At 32.1% G+C, this 22002-nt stretch overlaps 1 protein-coding gene and 1 long non-coding RNA gene across 5 annotated transcripts in view; one reads left to right on the forward strand and one right to left on the reverse strand.

Moving 5' to 3' along the window:
* The window catches only part of LOC143071807 (uncharacterized), a 32336-nt gene extending 26692 nt beyond the window's left edge, over positions 1-5644 (forward strand). The window contains exon 3 of the long non-coding RNA XR_012976974.1: positions 5408-5644. This is a non-coding gene — a long non-coding RNA (uncharacterized LOC143071807). The remainder of the gene's footprint in view (positions 1-5407) is intronic.
* Positions 1-17160, reverse strand: part of LOC143071788 (uncharacterized) — a 72818-nt gene extending 55658 nt beyond the window's left edge. For all 4 annotated transcript variants that reach the window (XM_076246393.1, XM_076246377.1, XM_076246384.1 and 1 more), the window contains exons 1-3: positions 16976-17160; positions 16533-16646; positions 15843-16001 (exon numbers count right to left, since the gene is read on the reverse strand). In XM_076246393.1, the coding sequence (XP_076102508.1) occupies positions 15843-16001; positions 16533-16646; positions 16976-17141 (439 nt within the window). In that variant the 5' untranslated portion in view covers positions 17142-17160. The remainder of the gene's footprint in view (positions 1-15842; positions 16002-16532; positions 16647-16975) is intronic.
* Between the last annotated feature and the right edge of the window lie 4842 nt (positions 17161-22002).

Genomic DNA, 22002 nt, shown 5'->3' on the forward strand with positions numbered 1-22002 from the left:
CAATGATAATTCCAAAGGAATATAAACCCTGGTTTCTCAATCTACTTCAGAAAACTGAATATGTTCTTAGAATGTTACAGATCCCTTTTCCAGCATACATCATTTGTATATGTTTTTATGATTTTTATGTCAACCAGTTGCCCTTATATGTAAATGTTACATGCTTGGTGGAAAGGAATAAAATAAATAACAATCAAATACTTGCGATGATTAAACTATATAACTGTACAACATTTCTGTAAGTCAGCATATGGTGCAAAGATGTCTTAAAATAAATGTTACAATAAGTTAACGAAAATTAGCAGTTGTTTTATAATTTGTGTCCAATGAACAGATGGAGATCTATTGATGTATTGGTAAATAGTGCATTTAAATTGTGTGATATTGTGATTCAATATAAAAGCATGCAACTATCAGAAATGGATACTTTACCTTGTTCAACATCCTATAATGTACTAGAAAATACAAACCATAATTAGTTGGAATGGACTACCAGCGTCCCTAGTTACCTGCACCACCTTAGTGTCATTCAAACCAGGAGTGCAGGGTGTCCAGATATGTAAGATGGCTAAGTGGTTTTTAGCCAGATTTAAATTAAGCACAACTGCACTGTATAAATATGCACGTTCTACACAATGTTTTCCTTACATTGAATATGTAAATATTCAATGTACAATAATAATCTCCTGGGAGGACTGTACTTAACCAGAAGAAGAAGAATACTGTAATTTTTGCTGTCAATGTTGTATCATGATCCTTAGTTGATTAATTTAGCAACTCAAATGATCATACAAATAGCATGTGATTTTAATTTATAACACAAGCTAATCATATAATGCATGAGTAGCTGGTTAGAATCTTCTTAAACATGCATATACATAACCCAATCCCTGTTTATAAACCTGCAAAAAAGTAAGAATGTGCAAATATGATCAGTGTTCTTTATTAAATTAAGGACTGCTTTCTGGGTATGAAGGTACGAAATTTAACTGTATGAGGATACAGACAGAATAAATAAATACTTAAACAATGTAGTGGACACTGATGAGTGTGGACAGTATTATGCATTATGTGAGTATTGCATAAAACTGTGAGTCAACTCACTAAGGATACCCCATCCTATAATGGAAAATACATAATTATAACAGGATGCTGTTACAAAGTCTCCCAAAACAAAGCCCCTGTAATTATAAACCCTGTGGTACTACTCCTATAATTTTTCCCATTATAACTGTCCGATCTCACGCATATAAAGGATTTGATGACAATGAAAATTTGAAATGATTGTATTTTGTGATGAGTTTTGTGGGGATCTAGACTTCAAAAAAGTGTGTGTGTGTGTGGGGGGGGGGGATGGTGTGACCCCAGAGACTCCTTATATTTCATTTGATTTGTTTTATTGTCCTATACAAGAATATATATATGGTTTAGGGGTGGGTATCTTTACCATTTAAAAGTTCTCAAACAGAATGGGGTAATGGTGACCCCACGGGGACTCCCCCTTTATTTCATTTGATTTGTTTTATTGATCCATACAAGAATATATATGGTTAAGGGGTGGTGATCTCGAACGTTTACAAGTTATCAAACAGGAGGGGGTGGTGGTAACCCCGAGGGACTCCCCCTATATTTCATTTCATTTGTTTTATTGTCCCAAACAAGAATATATATGATTTAAGGGTGGGGATCTGGACCGTTTACAAGATATTAGAACATTCTCAAATTGAAGGGGATGGGGTTGACCCCTAGTGACTCACCTTATATTGTATTTGCTTTGTTTTATTGTCCTGTGATCATTACTGCACACCGCGTGTCTTCATCACTTCCTGTTTTTAAGTTATAGTCATTTGAAAAATTAAAAAAAAATAAAATCCCATAGGGTTCTATAGTAAACCCCTCTGTTCTTTTGGCCACTAAAAATACCTCTAAATATACCCCAATGCACAAACGAAAGATTGATGGCTCCCCTAGACATATAAGTCTAACATTTTATGAAACCCTAAGTAAATCTGACAAGCGGTTTTGGAGAAGCGCTGTGAATTTGGATTGTGATTAAATATTTAACACAGCATAGTTTCTGACACAGAATGAATGTGTTATTACTATTAATGACTTTTAATAGAAGAAATACATAAACATTTAGATATTGCTATATTCACAATGAAAGAATATTTTAAATAGATACTGATTAGAAATATCTCTGTGTTCATGTGTGAAAAAAATAATAACTACATCTATATAAGTAAGTTAAGCATCTCCTTTTAAATATTTCAGACCAATTATATCTTCCTTTATGCACATTCTCTGGTCATGTACTGGAATTGAGTACAATTAAGTTTTATTAATATTGCTAAAGTCATTAAGAGGAGTTACAAGACCTAATGCCACATATTGTCATCTTTAAACAAAGTAATTTCAATTATCTCCCTTGAAAAAAAATACCAAGAAATATCCTTCATCATGGACATCTTCAGGACATCTACAACATTACAACTGTTAATAATTGTTAGGAGTAGAAAATCTATTTCTTGCATGAATTTTCTATGTCCAAGGACCATAACTCTGCAAAAAAAATCTCAGACCAGAAAAAATTCTAACTTGATCTATAACTTGTCATTGTTAAAGAATGTGGCAAATATGAAGTCAATATCTTCAAGCATGATGAAATTTTTTTTTGGAAAACAGATTATGGGATTTTTCCAAGTCCAAGGACCATAACTCTGCAAAAAAAAATCATCAGACCAGATCAAAATTCTCACTTGATCTATAACTTGTCATGTTTAAAGAATGTGGCAAATATGAATTTCAATATCTTCAAGCATGATGAAAAACATTTTTTGTTAAACAGATTATGTGAATTTTCCAAGGGCCTTAACTCTGAAAAAAATTATGCGACCAGAACAAAATTAGAACTTGATCTGTAACTTGTCATGGTTATACTATATACCAACTATCAAACCAATATCTTCAAGCATGTTAAAACAAGAATGTGTCCATAGTACATAGATGCCCCACTAGCACTATCATGTTCTATGTTCAGTGGACCACAAAATTGGGGTCGATACTCTAATTTGGCATTTAAATTAAAAAGATCATATCATTAGGAACATGTGTATTAAGTTTCAAGTTGTTTGGCAACTTCATCAAAAACTACCTTCACCAAAAACTTTAATCTGACACAGGACAGACAGACAAACGCACAGACCAGAAAACATAATGCCCCTCTACTATCGTAGGTGGGGCATAAAAAGTTTGGAAAGCTGATTTGCCGGACTGACAGACAGACGGACGGACTGACGGACAGAGTGCAAACATAAAGCCCCCTTCAACTTCATTGGTAGGGGACTAATAACAGCTTGAAAGAGGTTCAGTAAAACCTGTAACATGTAATGCAGGTGTGGACACTATCAGAGTTGGAAAGAAATGTGATAATGGATTATTTTAAAAGGTGACGCCACATAAATTTAAATTATACAAAAAAAAACAGTTGAAAATTTATTTCTTACATGAATTTTAAGTCCAAGGACAATAACTCTGCAAAAAATCATCAGACCGAACCAAATTATAACTTGATCTGTAAGTTGTCATGGTTATACTATATACTAAATATCAAACTAATATCTTCAAGCATGACAAAAAAAGTTTGGAAAGCTGATTTGCCACACAGACAGATTGACAGACGGATAGAGTGCAAACCTAAAATTCCTTTCAACTTTATTATTATTTTATTTGTTTTTGCATACAACAGTTTTTCTTCATCTTTTAGCTGTACATTTACTTTCTGATAACTTTTTTTTACTTGCCTTTTTAAAATAAGTATGGAGAATATCTTGATATATATTTTATAGTATAGATCTACTTACATTTGTCAAATCCAAAATAGATGCTTGTATCATCATCATTGTTTGGAGACTTCAATACATATACATGTATTTTGTCTTTGTCTTGTCTTTTTCTGAACTATGACATGGTCCTTCTTTCTTAATTGCAGGTGAGTGAGTGGAAAGCATTGGTGATAGTGAATTGATTAAGTGATGATTTTTTTATAGCATTTAAATTATCTTAGAGCTTTCCATTAAAACAGACTTGATACCAGGAAAAACACTTTCAAAAAGGGTAACAATATGATAGACTTGGATTTCTTTTCCATTTTAAATGTAAGTTGAACACGTATCAATGTATGAAACTTTGATGTGTCTTCCCTGTGTTACAAGTATGATTTAATGGAACAGTCCTGAAATATTGTGAAAGTTTCCCTATTTCATTAAAAAAAGTGTGACAATTGTTGGGATTGTAGCTGATAGAACAAGCACATTTTAATTGATTAATTTAATATCTTATATATTAAATAACCAAATTAATATCCCATCAAATGTATCATAATTTTCAAATGAAAAGTGAGAAAAACTTAAGTCTTCATCCTGTTTACTGGCCTAAAATAAAGGCAGGGTGCTGCATATTCTTCAAACATTATTTAATTTATGTATATATCTATGTCTAAGAGATTGACTAAAAATTCTTATAGCAATTTCACCCTCAAATTTCAAAATAAAATCCTATGACAAACAGCTTTTATTTTATTATTATGTCCCTAAGAGAAAGAATCACCCATTGTAACATATTTTGGTGACAATGGTCTCTTTAATTACACAACGCACACACATATATATACAATGTATATATATACAAAAAAGTTTCTTGAGTTGCACAGAATTATATATTAGAAATCAAATACACAAAAATAGTTTTGAAAGCAGCAGTGTATGGTTTTTAAACTGTTTTTTGTGTATTTAATTTTTAAAATATCCTATACTGCTTCTTTGAAAATCAGGAATGAAGACTATAAGTATATAACTAAAAAGTGATATTTTCTTAATGCAAGAGTGATGTTTTAATAACATTATTCCATTATTGAACTAATCTAATAACACACCATTCTTCAACACAGTGAGCTTCATCTATTACAATTGCTGATAAATGACACTGATATACTTTATTTGTCAACAAATTTCTCCATTTACCACTAAATAGACTCTCTGGACTCATTAATAATATTGGTACCAGACCATTCTCTATGTTTTTAAGTTTCACTGAAAAGGTTACAAAAAAACAAATGAATTTATATATAATTGATTGCCCAAATTTGCACATAATCTTAAATCGTTGTGCTGATTAGAATACATGTAGAAATACTTGTATATATATGAATAATCTTTGTAATACAAAAACTTTCAAAATGACAAAACAAGAAAATGTTGTTTGTTTTTCCACATTTCAGTTTGATTGTCTGTCTTGTATTGTGTAGTATAACCAATTCAATTGTTTATTAAATATTTTTAAGTCTTTAACACAGTCAATCTGAAGTCAGTTAAAGCATTTTTAATTAAATTTCATTTTGTGTTTTTAGGTCCACACACAACATTGAACAAGACATAAAATAGAGGTAAACGATTCTTTGAGACCATCAAAATTACTGACATGTTGGAAAACAAAGTAATCATTTTCTTTTGTTATTTTGAAAGTTTTTGTATTTATATATAACTATAAGTATTTTTTTATATACATGCATTGTCATAATACATATTTCTTAAACTATGTTGTGATTTTTCGACAGCCATTTTGTAAAGACAATTACTTCATGACCCCCCCCCTTTTTTATTATTACTCCAACGTCGTTATTGTATGGACACATGGTTTTTATTGTTGTATTTGTGCTTTGTCACGAGATGTGTTGTTCTCGTGTTTGTATTTTTTTTTTATTCATATGAATATTTTTGATAGAGTTAAGCCATTTCAATTAATATTTTATAGTGCGTCTTTTATTGTTGTAATGTTGTTCTGCTGTATCAGGTCTAGGGTGAAGGTTGGCGCCAGGTAAAACGTTTAAACCCACTGCATATATTATATGCACCTGTCCTAAGTCAGGAACCTGTTGCTCAGTGGTTGTCTTTTGTTAGTATATTTCATATATGTTTCTCGTTTCTCGTTTTGTAAATAGATTAGACCGTTGGTTTTTCTGTTTGAATTGTGTTACACTGGTTATTATGGGGCCCTTTATAGCTTACTGTTCGGTGTGAGCTTTTGCTCCGTGTTGAAGGCCGTACTTTGACCTATAACTGTTTAATTTTTTATACATTGTTACTTGGATGGAGAGTTGTCTCATTGGCACTCATACCGCATCTTCTTATTTATATTGTACATATACATTATAATATGTGTTATAGTTTTTTATAGAATCCATCACAGACTTTATATATGTATACATAAACAAAAGCAAGTGTACAGATCTAACATGGTTGGGCTGTTATTTAGAGTAATTATATAGTCTTATATTATATATATATAATTTTTACTTAGAGTTTTTTTTTAGAGTTGTCACTTGTTCAGACGTACTTATAATTTTATTTTAATATATATGTACCTGTCCCACAAAACAGAAGCCTGTAATCTAGTGCATGTTGCTTAATGGTGTAAAATGTATTTCAAAATTGTTGTGTACACACATTTAAATGTGTCCATTGGTTTACTCATCTGAATTATTTAACATGGTCATTGCATGGTTTATAGCTTGTATTCAAAACTCTGAGTGAAATTTATAAAAAAAATCTAAGACCCATTTTAAATTTCAAATTGGAAGTTAATTTGCAAAATATGAATGATATGAAACAATCTTTTACTTTCAGTCCTGCAATTCTTTTAGAATAGAATCGTTAATGAACATACATAAAAGCAGCAACATATTTTTGTTTATCTAAATATAATTTCTTCTAATATTGCTGTAACCTCAAGTCAAACAGAGATAGATTATGAAATCTATAATGTTTATCTTATACTGCTTGCATGCACATTGTATTTTTAATGTTGTTTATAACAAAAGACTTGTATTCATGTACTTTAACACTTTGTACTGCTTTTCTGATTGACCCAAGTAAGATACCATAAGTGAATAATTTAATTTGTATAGCTTACTGTAAACAGAGACATATATACTGTATATATGTCTCTGCTGTAAACAAAGATTTATTTATTGGTTGGTGTGGGTTTTTTTTAGGGGGGGGGGGGCGAGTTTGGGGAAGGAGGGCATACATGTATTTACCTTTATCGTCCATGTCACCAAGATAGGCACAGTCGATACCCATAGTGTTGAAAGCGATTTCTTGGTCCTTCATTAAACTAACGAGAGGTGAAATTACAATTATAATAGAAGTATCACGCTCAAGTACAGGTGTGATATTGCTGACAATTGAAAGCTGCTGGTGTATAAAAAATAAATCCGGTAGGACAGTGTAAATAAGGCTTTTGCCGTAGCCAGTTGGCAACATACCAAAAACATCTTTATGTTCTAAAACTGATTGTATGCATTCTTTTTGTAATGTTTTAAGATTATACGTTATATTTCTTTTTCTTAATGCAGCGTTTAAGGCATGGTTAAAGAGGTCTTCCGCCATGTTGATATAAATAAAGATGGGTGTGTTTATAATAATATCATCCAATCCCGTAATAAGAAAAATTTGTTGGGAATCCAACAAGAGGCTCATGAATAATTGAATATTTACATCAACTTCAACAATCGCAACCAGACGTTATAGTTCGCAGTAAGAATGATAACTCTGGTGTAACGAGACTATACACGTATAACCTGTGTAGTGATTTTTATTTTACGATAAATTTATGAATGAACGATAATTTTATGAATGAACAAGAGCACCTGACCTCTTTCTGAAACACCAATTAAACATATAAAATCGTATTTATTAAGATATAATTCAGTCAAATTTTCACCACTAAATCAACAACTGAAATGATTCCATATTTTGTTGAAACATCGTACAACCGGAGAACAGAAATCGCAGGTATGAAAATGCACTTTTTTCACTGGTGTTGAAAACCCAAAACTAATTTGACTATAATTTATGAATGACGGTAATTTAAGCGATAACAATACATCGGAGTGACCTCAAGGTCATCCTCTGTAAAAAGCAAGTATCGAGTTATAAAAAGTGAGTATCGAGTTATAAAAAGTGAGTAGCGAGTAACAAAAAGCGAGTAGCAAGTTATAAAAAGTGAGTAGCGAGTAACAAAAAGCGAGTATCGAGTTATAAAAAGTGAGTATCGAGTAACAAAAGCTACCATTTATATTTTTGGTTTTTCAACGAATGATCATCTCATGGTTTGTTTCCCTTTTCATTACTTACTAATTCTGAAGGCTTTCAATACAATTTGATACCTTGCTATTTTACTAGTATATGAATTCATTGCAAAGGATAGTCGTTTTACTTTATTTATAAATTACTCTAAATCAGGATAAATGTTTTTATTTCGTCATCTAACCTGATTATTTGTTTATAGTTTGCTTAGTATCGACCCGATGAGTTAAAACTTAAAAGCTGTTCTCTTCAGAGTTTTACTTGGTTGTTCTTATGTTGTGCTGTACCGGTAATGCCACTGTCCTATGTTAGAGGAAAGGGACAGATCCTGCACATACTTTTAACCTCCCTAAATATATATACGGTTTCCTAACTTACCTGTTCCAAGTAAGAAATCTATGATTTTTGTTGTCTCTTGTTACTGTAATTCATATATACATGTTTTAACATTGATGATTTCGTATTTAAGTCTGGGTGTTGTTTAATCTCATCTGAATTGTTTTACATGTGAAGTTGAGGGGTTACAGCTTACTTTGCGGCACAATCCAATGCTCCATGTTGAAGGCTGTACTGTGACCTATAATTGCTTACATTGAAGAGATTTTGTCATGGATGGAGATATGTCTCATTGGCAACCAAAGAGGGGAGCAAGGGGTTTAACTGTTATGCTGTTATGGGCCAAATTGATTCTTTGTTATCTGTTATTCTGAAAATATATTTGCTGTTAGCTGTTATTGTCTTATTCATTGTTAGCTGTTATTGGACTATTAGGGTTTTTGTTATCTGTTTTTGTCATAATATATTTGCTGTTAACTGTTATTGAAAATTGGAATGTTAGCATTTTTTTTTTTGACAGCCCATATATTTGGTAGAAATTGAAGACTGTTGAACATTGGGGTCTACCACTAGTAATATTGTGGTCCCGTATTCGGTGAAGGATTTCATTAACATATATACCCATCACAGATCAACACATAAACATATTAATATCAGTGAGGTCAAAGGACAATTCCAGCATAATTCATGATGATTATCCTTTGTAATAAAATTCATCTTTTATGAACGTGTAGCTTGTTGTTCGGTGTGAACCAAGGCTCCGTGTTGAAGGCTGTTTTTTTTTACCTACAATGATTTACCTCTAAAAATTGTTACTTGGATGGAGAGTCTGTCTCATTGCACTCATATACCACATTTTCCTATATCTATGTATTTAGAATCATTTTTTTTGTCTGGGGATAATGTTCCTTGTTTCCCGTACGTACATATTAAATTCGAGCATTTCTTTATATGACAAAAAGGAAAATATATGGCCAGGGATATCTGATGAGGATCTCAATTAAGAACTACATGTAGGTCCTTACTACCAATATTAATATGCATTTTTTAACAAAACTAATACAGATATAGTGTATGTTTCCTGGATTATTGCTTAACGTTTTGATAAATATTTCCATAATTAGCTAATTTGTAAATTTATTCATAAAAATACAAAGTGTAATTATGAAAAATCTTTTATTCAAACACCAATATACAAATTGAAATTATAGCCTCAGTCCTCCCCGGAGTTATGTTGTTTCGTTTTCCAATACAAAGCACTAGCATGTCAAGAAGAATACTAATTAGACTTGTATTATTTTTAATTTTTGTTTCTTGTGTACAATTAGGAGTTGAGTATGGTGTTCATTAGCAATGAACTAGTTCGTGTAGTATAGATATTTGTTTATGGGCCAGATGAAGGACGCCTCCTGGTCTGGGAATTTCGCTCTGCATTGAAGACCTGTTTGTGACCTTCTGCTGTTGTCTGTTCTTTGGTCGGGTTGTTGTCTCTTTGACACATTCCCCTTTCCATTCTCAATTTTAATTCATCTCCAAACAAGCGTTATGGTATGGTTATAAAAGTATTCTTTCACAATGGAACAAGTAATGAAATTCATCACCTATATCATTACTAGAGCAAAAAATACAGTCATAGGTTTTGAATCCAAAAATTACTATTTAAAGTTCCAATTGAGGATAACATATTATAAACTTTGTCATAAGTTTACAAATTCAAAATTTAATTTGAAAAGTAAAATTCTTTCCTTGTATCTATTTTCAGTTCCTTAATTGTAAAGAAAAGGTGTATTTTACAGATAGGTTTTCACTATTATTTTCATTATTTTTTTATACTAATTGGAAATTTCAAGCTGACGTACTATTTTAATAAAGATGTCTCTGTTTATAGTTTAATATAGACACATGATCATCTAGGGGTAAGGTAGTTGGCTGTGACACAACGAAATGGGCGTAAGCAAACTTAAACACACATGGGGGTCTTGCACAGTCGTACTGCATTTATAAGAATGATATGTATTTTAGTATATTACTTTAACATTAGTTCTTTCAAAATGGCAAACAAAATATATCAATTTAAATTAATGAATTAAAATGAATATCCTTTGCAATGAACTATGATGCGCTGATATAAAAATGATAAGTACCTATTGTTACTCGCTACTCACTTTTTATAACTCGATACTCACTTTTTATAACTCGATACTCGCTTTTTGTTACTCGCTACTCACTTTTTATAACTCGCTACTCGGTTTTTGTTACTCGCTACTCACTTTTTATAACTCGCTACTCACTTTTTGTTACTCGCTACTCACTGTTTATAACTCGCTACTCACTTTTTATAACTCGCTACTCACTTTTTGTTACTCGCTACTCACTTTTTATAACTCGATACTCACTTTTTATAACTCGCTACTCACTTTTTGTTACTCGCTACTCGCCTTTTGTAACTCGATACTCACTTTTTATAACTCGCTACTCACTTTTTGTTACTCGCTACTCGCTTTTTGTAACTCGATACTCACTTTTTATAGCTCGATACTCACTTTTTGTTACTCGATACTTGATACTCGACAAAAAGAAATCCTCCTTATGAACAAGACAAAAGTAGAACTGAAGGTAACCCAGTGCTATGGATCAGAAAACAGTTCATATAATATAATACTCTTCTGTTGAAATATATGATAAAGTGTATAATACATGGCAAAATCCGTATCACATGCCGTATCACCCTCGACCAATATCATCCCTCGGGCCTAAAGGCCCTTGGGCTGATATTGATGTCTCGGGATGATACGACATATGATACGGATTTTGCCATGTATTATTCTCTATATACAGACAGTCCGGACAAGATAAGTTTGTAATACTTGATGGATTGTTGAAACTTAGCCATAAGCTAATCTCCAAGAAATAGCATCTGAAGACAAATTTTTTTTTAAAGTCTTTTTTTTTTACTGATAAATTCACTCACTTTTATGTCGATATTACACTTTTAATCGGACAGCAGCAATCGTTGGCGAAGCACAGGGTTTCACGGAATCCTTTACGAATTTTTCTTAAATTATTCTTATGGAACACTTTGTTATGCGTCCCCCCCCAAAAAAAAATCTTTTTTATTTTTCTTGTAGGGGCTTTGATGCCAAGTGGTCTAAGTTGTCGAACTACTGTATAACTAGCCTGTCAACACTGAGGTTGTGAGTTCGAATCCCCCACGGAGCAGGTGCACTCGACTCCAATCTTAATTGACTAGGATTGTCAGTTTTTCTACAGAAGGTCGGTGGTTTTCGTTGGGCACTGCGGCTTTCTCCACCAATAAAATCTGATCGCCACAAAATAGCACAATAGTGTTGAAAGTGGTGTTAAATGTCAATCAATCAATCAATCAATCAATATTCTTCTTGCATAGCACAATGTTTATACAGATATACATGTACCTAGTCTAGTGTCTGAATATTTCTTTTAGTTCGGATTAAAAAAAAAACAACAATAATTTATAATGATTGATAAAAGTAAAACTTAAAGGGTTAACTAGTAAACATATTAACATACATTGCAGTTATATACACATATAACACACGAGTTAAGTTATAAAAGAGAGGCGAAGGACACCAAAAAGACAAACTCAAAAAGTCGAAAATAAACTGACAACCGTTACCCTATGACTAAAAAAGAAAAAAAAAGACTCACAGCCAAACAAAATACATAGAAAACCCAAGACTGAGCAACACGAACCAAACTAAAACTAAGAGAATCAAGTGATATAATTGATGTGTATTATTTTAACAATATTGTATTTAAACCAAGATGTCATTATTTAAAACTTTATATCCAATCTTGCATCGATAACATAAGGTTGCTTTGCTGAAGAGCCCCTCCTAAATTATTGAAATCTATCGTTTTGCAATAACCTTGGTATATGTTTTTGTAAGTAAGTAGGTGATCACAAATTCAAAACATGTGTCAAAATGTATTTAGAATGACAAAATGAAGCTGCGATAATCAGTTCTTTTTATTAATCAGTCTGATGCATTTTTTGGGGGCATACTGAAAAACATGGTATGGTATAATGGTATGATATGTGGTATTGTAACGTCAATATAATGGTTATAAGGTACAAATCTAATCGTAGCATGTATACACAATTGATATGGTACAAATACCACCGTGCATTTGTAAAGTTATCTGTGCACCTTATTTAGGGCACATAATATGTTAAATATAAGCTTCATAGGAACCCTTGTGAATCATGAATATATACGGTAGTATACCGAATTCAACATTTATCAGGGGCGGGTTCAGCCATTTGAAAATGATGGGGTCCCAACCCAGGGCAAAAAAGGGGGTGTTCCAACTATATGTCCCCCTTCAAATGCATTGATCGGTCAAACAAATAGGGGGTTCCAACTCCCCGAACCCCTCTTTTTGATCCGCCACAGTTTATTACCATTCCGATGTTCGATTTTGTTTAACAGGAAATATGGATTCAACAAGTTATTATCAATTTCAATCTCTGCTATCAACATTATAGAGATCTGAAATGAGTTTAGTTTATACTAAAACTTTCTTAATATACAATTTTTTTAATTTTACTTTGGTATTGTAGTATATTCTTTATGACCATGCCATACCCCAATATCATCGTAACATACATTTTTACCACGTCATGGTAGCATTTGTACCATACCGCATACCCTATCATCTTACCATATCAGGTTTTACGGTATGCCGTTGTTTCTTTTTGTTTCGTTTTTTTTGTGTGTGGTTTTTATGGGAGGTGATTAACTTTACAAGTCTTGTTAACAAAAATCAAAACAAATCATATATCATTCTCGACACACAATATGTAAAAACATTCATTAATAGAAACACTTGTATAAGCTATTGAAGTCGTCAAATCAATATTTTTGTTCCGTATTTTGTAATAGAACACAATTATTCTAAATACAAATACTTATTTTGTTGTGTCTTAAATGTTTTATGACAGTTTTTCTCCGAACCTTAATGAAATAATACAGAATGACAGCTGGGTAAACGAGTGCTGACCATGTTAAAAGACAATTTACAACGTCTCCAATCTTTTCAAAAACAATTTACCAGCCAGCATCTTCAACTTTCTTTTTGGTAGCACCGCTTATAAACAAAGGGACAAAGTCAAGTTACGAAAATATTAGCGGCGTATACGTAAGAAATTACTAAGAATAGAATGAAGGTGAGGGATCAAGGCTTTGTCATTGGAAAGCAAACAAAAAATTTGAAAGTCTTCTATAATCTAAAATATATATTCTATAGTATAATAGTCTATTGTTTTGTCAATGTCCTCTTTTATTTCCATTTTTTTTATTTGTCATTAATTTTCTTTTGCCAAAATGTGGATGATACCTAGTCCCCCAACCTGTTTTCTACCCTTTCAACCGTGTAACACACTATATTCCAGTACTGCCATTTATATTTCCTTTTAAAGACTGATGGAAGCATTGCATGATTGACTGACGTTATAAGTATCTAAATTATACTTTTGATATAACATTTATGAGAAAAAAAAATACTGTGTATAATTTATGTGTGAACAAAATTCTCAGTGGTAAAAACTTCGATGAATCAATCGGTTTGTGGGATTTTGAACTAAAACGATTGTTCATATTACTGTAATCAGAAATAAATATTGTTTGACATAGGTAGCTTTGTGGGAAGTAAGAACCTCTTATCGAAATTATCAGTTATTACACCTGCATGCCTGTAGATTGTGTCTAAAATATTTGTTTGGTTCGACTCGGACAACTTCCATTCATTTCGGTGTGTGTTTGTGTGTGTGTGTGTTTTTTTTATTTGTGTGTTTTGTTTTTTCTTTATGATGGGGTCTCAGTGTGACGAACAACACTTATCTAAATAAATTATGATCAATCTTTTTTTTTTTGTTCTCAAAAATCGAGTGTTAGAATTAAAAGAATAAAATTTAAGTCGCGGTCTATCAATGGGAAAATGCAGGCATCAGCAGACGTCCTGGCAACCAACGGGCGAGAATAATAGACACAAATTCTAGAATACAGATATGAAGATCCTAATCAAGGCCCTCATCTAAGTTTTTTTTAAATATAAAACAGTTTTTTTCCTTCTTATTTCCGTTCTGAAACAAGTTTTATATTATAGAAACTTTTATTTTAACAATTCTTTAAAAAATAAAATATCCCACCCTAATAAAAAAAAAAGTCGATGCCTAATATCATTTATTGCGGAAAATTTAAATTCATATTATTACATAGGACATGATTGTCTTCGTCTCGTGTGCAAGATGTCATGCACCTCTATTTCATTTTCTGTGATATGTTATATTATTTTAATTATTCCAAAAAAGACTTGAAATCAATTTGGTTCATCAGTTGTGTCCAAATTTTTACCAGCTACTAACACACATTGTAATTTCAAGTGCACGAGATCAATTTTAAGGGAGACAACGATTTTTACTTTTCAGCCACTTCTAAGCGACCTAGAGTTATCTCCACTGAAATGTGGTTTGAAATCGATACACATGTTTCTTAAAAGATTTTTCGACGTGATACTAGCATTCAAACCACAACAAATAAAACGTTTCTGTTAAGGAAAAATGTAATTCTTTCATAGGAAATTAGTTTTAAGATTGTGGGAATGACCAGTTTGTCCAAACTTCAAATGTAAGTTAGAAATTTCGTAAGAAAATCATTAATTTTGTAAAAAAACAAAATTCGACTTTAAAACTAAATTTTCTGCTTATGTAAAAATGATTACCGTATGTATATCTTTTAGAAAGACTACTTTATGTCATGGTAAGACACGTCGAATTTAACGATACAGCCGGTTAATCGTATATTACAAATATTCGTAATATAGAAAAACTATATTACAGATATTCGTAATATTGATTATTACGCTTTTTTGTAATATAGGCCTTATATTACACAATGCTGTAATGTTACTATTTGTTGTAATATTACAAGTTTGAGGAATATTACGAATAACAATAATTGCCTGGACTGTACTTAGACCACTAGGCCACCGAGACGCCTCAACTAGGCAGATTAATCACATAGTATTTCTTTTGTAAAATGGACAAATTTAATGTCATTTTTATGCGATACACATTATTTTTGCATTAGAAATGGTAAAAATGACAGTTGAATTTTGGAAAATAAAAATATACTAATTTCCCAGAATGTAACTTTCACATTTTTTTATGACCAAACCTGTTTGCTTGATTTTATTTTGGAGTTTTCTCCTCTGTTATACCGAAGGAAAACTAGCCATGTCATCATGATCACAAAATTGTCAAAAACATTCCACTGAACAGTAGGTCACTTGAATATCTAGTCCCTCCCTCATACTTACGTATTCCTTTAGTTTCTACTACTTCTATTTCACTTGATGCTGTATTTCCACCATTAGTGACGGACAGACGCATTTCATAAGATGTCCCTGACTGGAGATTAGCTATACCTATCCAGCTCTTAGATACTTCCTGTGGTGACTGTTGCCAATCAGCAACACCTATAAGATAACACAAAAATATTAAACTATACAACATTCAAGTCCTAATACTTAAAGTAGACATGCAACGTAAAAATAATTTGATTTTTTTCGATAGTTTTTAATGAGAACTAAGTGCTCCAGAAGCAGCAATAAATGGGGATGACTTGTAGACAATCTCAAAATCATCGTCTTCTTTTGTTCCAATTCATTTAATTTGTATTTCAGGAAAGTTTATTAAACTAGTCATGCTAGTCAATCACAGTAAAATATTGCATCATGCAACCATGTTTCTCTTCAAGTTTGAACCATGGTAAATATTAGATAAACATTTTGAAATTTTGAAAACAATCTTTGATTTATCATATGGGATTGCAATGTAAAAAGAGTACCAACTTGAAAGTTTGGATACTTAATATGTTTATTCTTGTTACCTGAAACATTTAAATAAAGGTTTTTTTAATATGATAAGAAGTAAATAACCAGATTTATACTTCAATTCACTGATCTTCAAAATCTTATAATTTGTTTTAAATAGAAAAACAATCATACCATCTTTATGGTATTCAACAAAAGCAACAGTCCCGTATTTCTTGTTTGCGATGGTCGTCCAGGTTACATTGAAGAAGGTAGAATTAACATTGATGATAGAAAATGGAGGTACACCTACAAAACAAATAACATTTAGTTTTATTTATTACAGTTTTCCCAAAGGCCTAAAATTTCTGTAATCTGTCATAATCCCTAGTCATGTAAGCCTGTAAATAGCAGTCAAAAGGTAAAACAAGTTGACATTACCCATTCATATTTCAAACATACATTATGTGCTTTCAGATATTGCTGTGAAGGAATAATGCTTACAGAATCAAATTTGAGTTCCTCGCAACATTGTTTTTCTTGCACTGAAGCTCGAAATTCCTAAATTTACAGAAATATTTTTTTTTAAATTGTAACTCAGTGAACTTAAAAGAATTTTCTAATTTCAATTATCTTACTCATGCTTGAAGTTTTAGCTGTTGATAGCTCTACAAATGACGCTTCACCACGTCCATTTTCAGTTCTTCCCCACATATGAATCCTGTATTTCTGGTTAGCAGTCATACCATTTAGAACTGTAGTGTTACGACGAGGGTCAACTATCTGAGGGTCCATCTCCTGCATCTTACCAAGATCTAATCCTGCCCCTACAAAAATATGTTTACTTGATTAAAAATGCAATAAAGCTCTCAAGTTTAACTTCTCTTTCTTTCTATGATTATGACAAAAATATGGTATTATATGATGTCTTTGAGAAGAAGTAATTCAAAAATTACACCAAAATAAAAAATCTCCTTAATTCTCATCCTATTGTCCTCTTTATAAGAGGCATTGGCAGTTAAAAAATGTATTGTTGTGCAAGGAGGATGGGATGCTGTCCAAAAAATAAATTGTGTCTGGTTGTCAATTGTCAATTGAGTAAGAAATAAACGTCAAATGAAAATTTCATATGATGGGTAGTTGGTATATAAATAAAGTGCATCCAAAGCCTTTCCATGCATTCCAAGTTTATTTCTTAAGTAAGGTTAAAAATATAAGTTACAATAAGCTGTGTCTTTTCTGGAAAAAAAGAAAGTAATATATCTTTGACATAAAGACTGTATTTTTGTTCCTGTGTAATAAGATAGTCATTCACACTAGTTCCGTTCGCACTTAGTATGTAAAACAGTTTGCGAAGCCTTCGCTATGACGACCATTAACAATTCGAAATCCGGATGATTTGCACAAAGAAAGTAATTTAAAACCCCATGTGTTAATTTTCAAGTCAGGATTTACCCTAAGAGAGAGTTGTGAATCCGTTAAATATGAAGTAAGGTCAACAACAGAATCCGGCAAGTTGTCATCTTTTATGTAATCGTCATATGTGCTTGTCCGACTATTAGTGTCCCCACAAATAAAACTTATTCCTTTTGTTGAGTAATTTTCTAAGACGGATTCCAGATCTTCAAACAAGTCATTTACATCGTACTGTTTGTAGAAAACCGATCGATACGGCGGAATATATACAAATACTAGGTATCTATCTTCATTATTTTTCAAAAAAATTGATTTGTCGATTTTTATAACTATTATAGAGTCTTTTATAATTTCACATACAGAGATTTTCTGTTCTAAATGTTTCTTATACAGGAAAACCATTCCCCCACCTTGAGTACTTTTTGAACGCATACGGGGTACAATGACTGGACAACAGAATTGGTCCATAGTAAAATAGTTCTTGACTTCCCACCGCGATGATCGATAGAAATGATATTTTCGTATTTAGGTATGTAACAAGAGTGGGTCCCTATTATAAAAATTATAGGAATATTTTACATTTTCATCTTTAATTTCATTAGCATCAAAATTCATTAGCAGTTCTTGAAAAAGTAAGAGAGAAAATAGCAATGTTTGAACAGAGAACGTGTCATTTCCAGTTTTCCTACCAAAGCTCGATAGTTCTCTCGGGGGACTTCGGCTTCCTCCACTTATAAAAACTGACCGCTTAAAAAACAGTCAATAGTGCTAAAAATGACGTTAAAAAAGCAATTAATTAAACAAGCCAGGCATAAAAAAAGAGAAAATCATATTGGACCAAAAACTAGCAGTCCCTTAATTACTTCACATACGCTCAGGAATGGATCCCTTATTTTGAATGCCTTTTTTTTTAGTTTTCATGGAAATTCGAAGTAAAACTACTGTAATTGCAAAATCGTATGGAAAAGAGCAAAAGCACATGAAATAAGTGAAAATATTGATTAATATTTACATAAAAATACTAAAAACACACACCAAAATAATGTATAGAAAAATGGAGGCTCATTCGCCAATTGTATCAGATCCATGCATTAAAGTAAAATTTCGAATGCACTTAATTAATTAGTATTTAAATTGTAACTTGAGAGACATAATTCAATGTTGCGTGAACTTAGTAAACGCTGGTCTGACTCTCAAAGGTGTGTACATGTATAAAACATAATTATTATTTAAAAGCATTGTTGTCAGAGTAGTTCAAGTATTTCAAATATTTCAAAGTGTTCAATTACAGTACTATTTTTAAAACATTTTTAAAACATGTACATAATACACTTGACTTATACTTAACTTTACAGGTAAAACAAAATGGCTACATCTACTGGTGTCAGCTGTGGTTGGTGTCTTAAAATTGGGAACGATAAAGCTGCAATCGTATGGTGTTCTGAATGTGAAAGTGCTTTATGCGATCTTTGTAGAGATGGACATAATCGATCTAATAAGACAATTAATCACAAGACAACAACCGTAAACGTGCTGTTTCCTAAGATACAAATACCGATAAGGAGTCCTTATGCAAAGCTCGGAATAAGCAATAAATTTGATATATTGAAATCAGACTCCTCAAGACCGGAAATTGCGGCATTCTGCCTTCTTCCAAATAAAGATTTCCTGTTTGTCGACAGAGAAGGTATATTTACAATTTGTCATAACGACGGTTCGTTCAAGGATCGATTTGCCATTGATTCATTTACGGGAGGGTTAATCGATGTAACATCCATCAACAATGATACAATTGCTGTTTGCGGCCACATGTATCACGTTTATCTAATTGATATTCGGCAAAAAATAAAATTGAAACAAACTATATCTATTTGTGTTGCATGTTTTGGTATAGAATATAATGAGGGCATGCTATGGATGGGCACTTATGGCCGCGGTCTGTATATAGCAAATCTTGACGAGTACACAGTTTCTAAATTCTTTCGAATGATAGGCGGTATCATTTATGTCACAATATCTACTTGTAACGTTTGTATGTGCAACACTTATGCAGGCATTATTACTCTTTTTGACCGATCATCAAACATTATTTGGGAGTTTTCTGACGAAAAACTATTAAAATCACCAGAAAAACTTACATCGGACGAAAATGGAAACATTTATGTGATAGGACGGGCTTCATACAATGTCGTTTTTATATCAGCTGATGGAAAACAAAGTAGACAATTACTGGGCAGAGAAGACGGCATTGAAAACATTTCTGGAATACACTATGATATGGACAGAAAAGTGTTAATTATTGCCAATAAATTTGGAAACGTTGTTATATATAATTGTCCGTCTTGATAGCTTGTTTCTCGTTTTAAATACAAGATTTTGCATACACAATTTATATTTTGGGATCCCCTTTTAGTCTTTAGAATATGTATGATAAAATGTAAAGATAACATCATGAAGTTTAGCAGAAAATAGATAGAAAGAGTTACTTTAATTTTCTATGTTGTGTCATGTGTACTATAATAAACTAATTGTTTGTCTGTTTGTCCATTTCATTTTCAGCCATGGCGTTGTCAGTTTATTTTCGATTTAGGATTTTGACTGTCCCTCTGGTATCTTTCGTCCCTCTTTTACAAGTAGATATAAGAAGATGTGGTATGAGTGCCAATAAGACAACTTTCCATTTGCTGAATTATCGGTTCTTTGCTCAAAAATTAATAGGTTCTAGAGAACATTAATTTGTAAATCGGTCGGTCGGTCGATCCTCTACATCTTTACCGGTCATCGGGAGAGCAATGCCGTTTTTCTGCCCACACTCTTGCTGACTATGGACTTCCAATCCACGAATGTGAGTAAACACTACTCCACAATAACGAGACGATGAGATCTTCTCGTCTATCAGCATCGTCCGTCTCTTCGGTCATATTTTCGTCTGACGAGACCGAACTTTCGTCTTCGGAGAGAAGGTCGTTCTCCTTCTTTTCGTCATGTGTCTCTCCTTGACCGATCTGCAAAATCTCTGTGTGCAATCTGGAGGCCTCCGGGGTTCTAGCTTTTAAGTCAACAAGAAGGTACCCGAAAGGTGTCTTCGTTGCCTCTTCGAATTTCCGGAGAAAGAAGTCCCCTCGAGACATCTGTCGGCCAAGAGTCATGATGGGTTGACGATCAATGGGGTTATTAAAGAGAACGAGATAATGACAGTTTCGGCTCTGGGTGGGGTCTTTGCCAAAGTATAAATTCTGATTTAAAACTACCACCGATAAATTTCTATGGTGACACCCTTCTGTAGAGTAGATGATAATCTAAATAAAATATTTTTTTTCTAGTTTGTTACACAGGCAAAAACATAGGCAGATTTGGTTTGTCATTTTGGTGTGTGGTTCTTTCCAAGTTAGGATCAATTGATTTTGGCCCCCAGCTGTTCAATGCCACTAATGAGTGCTATATAGATATAGGAAGATTTTCAATATGGTCATAAGAACCATCTTGAACCATCTTGAATCGTTTTTTCTAAGCCTTGTATCTTTGATGACTATTTGTCTATTTAGTTTAATTTCTGTAAATTTTTCATATACATGTACTTCTGGTTTTCCATCATTAGAAAAGTAAAGAAAATTTATGAATATAAGGTTTTATTGATAAAATCTCAGATCTAGTTATGTACAAGTATAATTATCAATGATTTGGTATAAAATATTGGTAAAATGATATGTTCATATGGAATGTATAGTATATTAAAGAGAGTATGTACAATGATGATCAAATTATCAGATTCTTTCATGGGAATGTAAATAAATGCTCAAAGATAGATGCATATAATTAGACACATAAAAAAATTCCAGATATGTGTATATACATAATAATCAATGCCTTAATATTGCAGTAAACAGTTGCTTTCTAAAACTAAAATCGTGTTATAAAAAATATCAATAACCAAAAAAAGTAAAACATGTCATCAGAGACAAGAGTATCAGATCTGTGTTACAGTTTTTTTCAAATAACTTTATTTCTGAAGAATATAATCTCATTTAAAGAACAGTTGATATAATTCTCATGGAAATGAATTTTTATTTAGATAATGCAGAAAAAAAAGGATAATATAACAAAATGAAACATGAAAAAAAAATGAATTTTTAATTTTTACTAAATTGAACAACATAATAAAATCTCTTAATTCTTTTATTAAATGCCAATAACACTATTGCATGTTATCCTCTAAGTGATTGAAAATTATATAATCTCATAGATTCCA

Source organism: Mytilus galloprovincialis, chromosome 1 (assembly GCF_965363235.1).
Source record: "Mytilus galloprovincialis chromosome 1, xbMytGall1.hap1.1, whole genome shotgun sequence".
NCBI classification, from domain to species: Eukaryota; Metazoa; Mollusca; class Bivalvia; order Mytilida; family Mytilidae; genus Mytilus; species Mytilus galloprovincialis.